At 43.3% G+C, this 6,000-nt stretch overlaps 2 protein-coding genes across 2 annotated transcripts; both read left to right on the top strand.

The window, feature by feature from the left end:
- Nucleotides 1–436: 436 nt before the first annotated feature.
- Nucleotides 437–1,483, top strand: LOC124091585 (keratin-associated protein 9-9-like). Its single transcript, XM_046442659.2, has one exon. It carries the CDS (start codon nt 471–473, stop codon nt 1,005–1,007), a length of 537 nt encoding a protein of 178 aa, XP_046298615.1. The 5' UTR covers nt 437–470; the 3' UTR covers nt 1,008–1,483.
- Nucleotides 1,484–4,726: 3,243 nt separating this feature from the next.
- LOC124091583 (keratin-associated protein 9-9-like) lies at nt 4,727–5,815 on the top strand. Its single transcript, XM_046442657.2, has one exon. It carries the CDS (start codon nt 4,765–4,767, stop codon nt 5,299–5,301), a length of 537 nt encoding a protein of 178 aa, XP_046298613.1. The 5' UTR covers nt 4,727–4,764; the 3' UTR covers nt 5,302–5,815.
- The last annotated feature ends 185 nt before the right edge of the window (nt 5,816–6,000 follow it).

The raw sequence follows: 6,000 nt of genomic DNA, 5'->3' as shown, positions 1-6,000 counted from the left end.
TGATCAGTCTTGGACCCTACAAGATGGCAACACAGAAAAAAGACGTCAGAATCCTAAATCCTCATGGCACTTCCCAATCAACATGGAGCTAAAGGAAGCAGACCCAAGAGGAACAGCTAATCCGACCCTCCTCAAGACAGTGGGAAGATCACCTGACCAGATGATATGACATAAGTGGAAATTATGCTGATGATGAATCCTGCCTTTTCCATTTCTGGAAAACATTCATAAATAGCATTCCCAATTAGGAAAAAGATTAAAACTAATTTTCATGAAGTTCAAAACACAAAGAGAATAACTTCCTTAACAATTCACCAGGGACCAAAATAACAACAAGAAAACACAAGGAAAAGTTCTTCTTATTGGTCCCAACATTGGGAGTCTAGGGTATAAAAGACTCAAGAAAACAGACTTTTTCATATCAGAAAAACTCACCTGTGAACAGGATCCCATCTTCCATACCTGCCATCATGAGTGACTGTTGCTGCTCCCCTTGCTGCCAGCCCACCTGCTGCCAGCCCACCGGCTGCAGGACCACCTGCTGCAGGACCACCTGCTGGAAACCAGCCTGTGTGACCTGCTCCTGCACACCCTGCTGCCAGCCCAGCTGCTGTGGCTCCAGCTGTGGCTCCAGCTGCTGCCAGCCCTGCTGCCAAACCACCTGCTGCAGGACCACCTTCAAACCCACCTGTGTGACCAGCTGCTGCCGCACACCCTGCTGCCAGCCCTGCTGCTGTGTGTCCAGCTGCTGCCAGCCTTGCTGCCAGCCCAGCTGCTGCGGGTCTAGCGGCTGTGGGTCTAGCTGCTGCCAGCCCAGCTGCTGCGGGTCTAGCGGCTGTGGGTCCAACTCCTGCTGTGAGTCCAGTGGCTGTGGGTCCAGCTGCTGCCAGCCAGTTTGCTCTGGACCCGTGTACTGCACAAGGAGATGCTACCACCCCACCTGTGTCTGCCTGCCTGGTTGCCTAGGCCAGGGCTACGGATCCAGCTGCTGCCAGTCTTGCTGCTAATGCTCAAGTTCCCAAAAGACCAACATCTGCACAAACAAACTTCTATCAACTGAATTACCTCCTTAGGCAAAAATCTACTTCACAAGCCCAGCATGTTGTCAACAAAATGCCTGTTACTTCCCTGCTTGTGTAAGCCCTGTGAATCAGCTTGAGGATATACAGACTACTTTGTCCTGATTTGTGTCTGGGGCATCAAGCAGCATCTTCCTGTATCTCAATTTCAGACTTATGTTCTTGCCTTTGACTCTTAAGTCAAGATCTTCACTCTCTTCTATCTATGTAACAAATCCTCACAGCTCTCCACATACGTTTCTCTGGCTGATCAGAGATCTATGTGATCATGTTTTCTTTCTCAATGTACTCATGTTTCTTATGTCCAGATTTTTGTTTTCACAATCTTCCTAGTAGCCAGAATTCTTACCTAAATGGCTTTTAATAAATTCTGAACCATTCTCATCCCATGTTGTGCTGTGTTTTCTTGGTCAGCATTCCTTATATGACATGTACGAACACATGTACCAAGGGCATTATTCATTCTAAGCCTCAAAACAGCCCTCCATAAATTAGTATCTCCCTTTTTCAGATGAGAACATTTCATTGTGTGATGCTGTGTGCCTTTTCTTCCTGCTCCAGTGTATTTACACTGACATCTCAGATAAGTAGAAATGGCATCAGGACTTAACTGGAGCAAGATGTGCCCTTGACTTGATGCAACTGTGAAAGGAATAATCTCTTATATACACAGAATATCTGCTTACAATTTTCTTCCCAAATTAGTTTCCCACACCTCAGTGAGCACAAGCTACTTGCTGTGGCAGCTGGGGTTGCATTTAATGACTTTCTTGAATGCAGGGATCCTTTGAGGCCCTAGCCTCTTACCAGCCACTTGGAGGGATTCATCTACCTCAAAAAGCTTTGAGAATCTCTTGTGTCCTCCTGAGAGTCTCATCTAAAGGAATTTGTTCCATGATATCATGTGAACCAAACCCTTACATGCCTTCTTCCCCTGAGTACCTACTTAGAGCAAAGGTAACCTAGATCTTCCTGCCTGATGGGTCTCCACCTCTAGTTACTATGCCATTGTCAAACTGTGGTTGCTGCTATTACCCATTTGTTGTTATTACTGAGGATAGATACCCCAGGAAATAATCCAGTGTTATGTGTCCCCCAGAATTCCATTTCAAATAATACCTTTTAAAATGCAATTGGCTAAGGTATGTTCATACTGAAATAGTTTGGACCCTAATCTATTTGGCTGGTGTCTGTATTAGAAGGATAAATTTAAAGATATTCACACATAGAAAGAAGACAATGTAAGACACATGGAGAAGACATCTTTCTACAAGTCAAAGTAGCAACCTGGAATCAATACCTCCCTCACAATCCTCAGAGAGGAGGAGAACGAAGAGGAGGAGGAGGAGGAGGAGGAGGAGGAGGAGGAGGAGGAGGAGAAACACCTTAATTTCAGACTGCCAGGCTTCAGAAATAAATTAAAGCCATTCGGTTTCTGGTAGCTTATCATGGCAGTGCCAGTAAACCAATAAATCCAGTCAGTCTCTTGAGTTCCAGATATAATCCCCTTATATTCTAAAGTCTCATGATAATTGTCTCACAACTAATAGTAACTCCTCTCTCTGCTTGTTGGTCTACTGGCATGAAGAAAGCCAAGGTGATGTTTTTATTTTGAATTATGACCTGTGGCAGAAATGTTGCTCCCAAAGGAAGAAACCTTCAACAGAGTATGGTGAAAGCCATGGGGGTGGGGATGTAAACACTCACTCTTGTGACTAGAGGTTCACAATGGTTCACTGGAGGTTTAATGACATCTCCTGCACTCCTGTCAATACACATGGTCTTGATACCCAAACAGATAGGCAAATCAAATGCAGTGCCAATGCTCATAATCATAGCCATTTGAATTCTTTTCAGAAATGCAAAGTTCTAAGATTTGAATATTTATGAATGTTTTAATCATATTTACTAAATTAAAAAAATGAAATAATCATATTGTCATCCCAAAAGCTTAAGAAAAGGCATGTTATAAATTTCAATAGTTTAGGAAATAGAAATAGAAAAAAAATCTCAGCTGATCTGATGAAAAGAAACAGTCATAAAGTACCATTATTGTGAAATATTAAGAGTGGCCTCTGCTAGAAGAAAAATGCACAACTATATTTTTATATACATTACAGCCAATACATGACTGTTGTGTGAGATTTTTAAAATACATTATTGATAAACTATTATAAATACTGAGGTATTTTGGATATCAGACCAACACACATTCATAAATTATTTTTCTATAATTCAGATAGTTAAAACTTAAAATTTAAACTATATGATGCATATTATTATGAACAGTAAAATGCCTAGTAATGAATTTATGCAAAGATGGGCAAGACTTCTCGAATATAAATATTTTGACTAAGCAAATCTATGAGCTATTCTAAGTTACGCTTTTTAACAGAAATATTTACATTTATTAACCAAAAAAAAAACCCTCAAAAATTTCCATGGCAGAATTAGTTTTAACATTTTAATAGTCTCAAACTGCTAAGAACTCGAATGTATATATCAACAGTACAGTTAACAAAGAAGTTGTGACTTATACGTTTAAGGTAGGATAATAGAGGAACAAGATGAACGAATTATCTGGGTGAATCTCAATCTTAATGTGCAGAGAAAGTAGCCAAATCCATACCATTTCATTTATCAAAAGTTATAAAATAGCCTAAAGTGACCTACAAAGTTATACATCAGTAGACTGATTATCTACCAACAGGGATGATTAAGTTTTGAGGATGGGGATAAACTCTATTCATTAACCTGTTATAGAAACAGGGGAGTGTTCAATTGGTGTATCAAGTTGAAAACTAATAATTTGAACACTTTTTTAAATGAATGTTTTATACTTCAGAAAAGTTTGGAACACAGTAGAACTCACAAATAACTGGGAATAATCTCCTCTAATTCCTTCACTAAGTACCCAACAAATTCGGTATTCCTAGAACTCCCCAGTTATACCAACTTATTTTTATATACATGAAGGACCTCATTCTAGGAGACCCGGCAGCTCAGCCAGGGACAAAGACAAAGGGTCACCTAGGCTGGAGATTGATGGATGTTTTCTAAGTCCCAGAGGAATCCTTCTGCTTCCACACACCCGATCTGGCTCTGCTGGGAACACAGTTTACAGCCTCTTCCCAAGTGCCTTTGGTACACCTGGGATACACAGGTGGAGACGCTGGTCCAGAGACAGATGCCTCAACCACTTCTTGGGTACACAGACATGGAACTAGGCATTCGGTTCATCATAGCAGCATCATTATCATTCCCAGAGAAACTTCCTGATCTACATAAAGGAAAAAGAACACAACAGTAGGGGAACAGCAACCCTGACCCTCACAGGCCTGCAGGAACTGCCACATGCCCAGGTGATGATCAGAGCAAGAACAATGCAGATGCTGTGGCTCCTTCCTTTTATCTCAACAAAGTCCCTATGACTTACTGCCAATTAAGAAACAGATGAAACACTCACTTTCGAAAGATTCATGACTTAGGGAACAACTTCCTCCTTGTTAATATCCATACTGAACATAGAAAACAATAGGAAAATAATGTAAACAACAAGGAGGAAATGTCCTAATGATTGGCCCAAACCTTGGAAGACCCAAGTATAAAAGGCCCAGATGGGGAGAAGTCATCAGATTCTAGGAAAGTCTCCTGTGAACAGGATCCACCCTCCACACCTGCCACCATGAGTGACTGCTGCTGCTCCCCTTGCTGCCAGCCCACCTGCTGCCAGCCCACAGGCTGCAGGACCACCTGCTGCAGGACCACCTGCTGGAAACCAGCCTGTGTGACCTGCTCCTGCACACCCTGCTGCCAGCCCAGCTGCTGTGGCTCCAGCTGTGGCTCCAGCTGCTGCCAGCCCTGCTGCCAAACCACCTGCTGCAGGACCACCTTCAAACCCACCTGTGTGACCAGCTGCTGCCGCACACCCTGCTGCCAGCCCTGCTGCTGTGTGTCCAGCTGCTGCCAGCCTTGCTGCCAGCCCAGCTGCTGCGGGTCTAGTGGCTGTGAGTCCAGCTGCTGCCAGCCCAGCTGCTGTGAGTCTAGCGGCTGTGGGTCCAACTCCTGCTGTGAGTCCAGTGGCTGTGGGTCCAGCTGCTGCCAGCCAGTTTGCTCTGGACCCGTGTACTGCACAAGGAGATGCTACCACCCCACCTGTGTCTGCCTGCCTGGTTGCCTAGGCCAGGGCTACGGATCCAGCTGCTGCCAGCCTTGCTGCTAATGCTCAAGTCCCCAAAGGACCAACATCTGCACAAACTTCTGTCAACTGAATTACCTCCTTAGGCAAAAAATCTACTTCACAAGCCCAGCATGTTGTCACCAAAATGCCTGTTACTTCTCTGCTTGTGTAAGCCCTGTGAATCAGTTTGAGGATGTACAGACTACTTTGTCCTGATTTATGTCTGGGGCATCAAGCAGCATCTTCCTGTATCTCAATTTCAGACTTATGTTCTTGCCTTTGACTCTTATATCAAGATCTTCACTCTCTTCTCTCTATGTAACAAATCCTCACAGCTCTCCACATAGGTTTCTCTGGCTGATCAGTGATCTACGTGATCATGTTTTCTTTCTCAATGTACTCATGTTTCTTGTGTTCTCATGTTTCTTTCAGATTTTTGTTTCCATAATCTTCCTAGAAGCAGGAATTCTTACTGAAATGGCTTTTAATAAATTCTGAACCATTCTCATCCCATGTTGTGCTGTGTTTTCTTGGACAGCATTCCTTATATGACATGTACGAACACATGTATGTACCCAGGGCATTATCCATCCTGAGCCTCAAAACAGCCCCCCATAAATTAGCATCTCCCTTTTTCAGAGGAGAACATTTCATTGTGTGATGCTGTGTGCTTAATAATGAGCAAGATCCAATTCTGGGCCTTTTCTTCCTGCTCCAGTGTATTTACACTGAGATCTCAGG

The sequence above is a fragment of the Marmota monax genome, unplaced genomic scaffold (genome assembly GCF_021218885.2).
Source record: "Marmota monax isolate L192 unplaced genomic scaffold, Marmota_monax_Labrador192_F-V1.1 WCK01_AAM20220418_F8-fsc00205, whole genome shotgun sequence".
Lineage (NCBI taxonomy): Eukaryota > Metazoa > Chordata > Mammalia > Rodentia > Sciuridae > Marmota > Marmota monax.
The sequence above is the reverse complement of the archived record's forward strand: the minus strand, read 5'-3'. Positions and strand labels throughout refer to the sequence as shown.

Coding starts and splice junctions, on each gene's coding strand:
- LOC124091585 (XM_046442659.2), top strand. CDS start 471: ATGAGTGACTGTTGCTGCTCCCCTTGCTGCCAGCCCACCTGCTGCCAG.
- LOC124091583 (XM_046442657.2), top strand. CDS start 4,765: ATGAGTGACTGCTGCTGCTCCCCTTGCTGCCAGCCCACCTGCTGCCAG.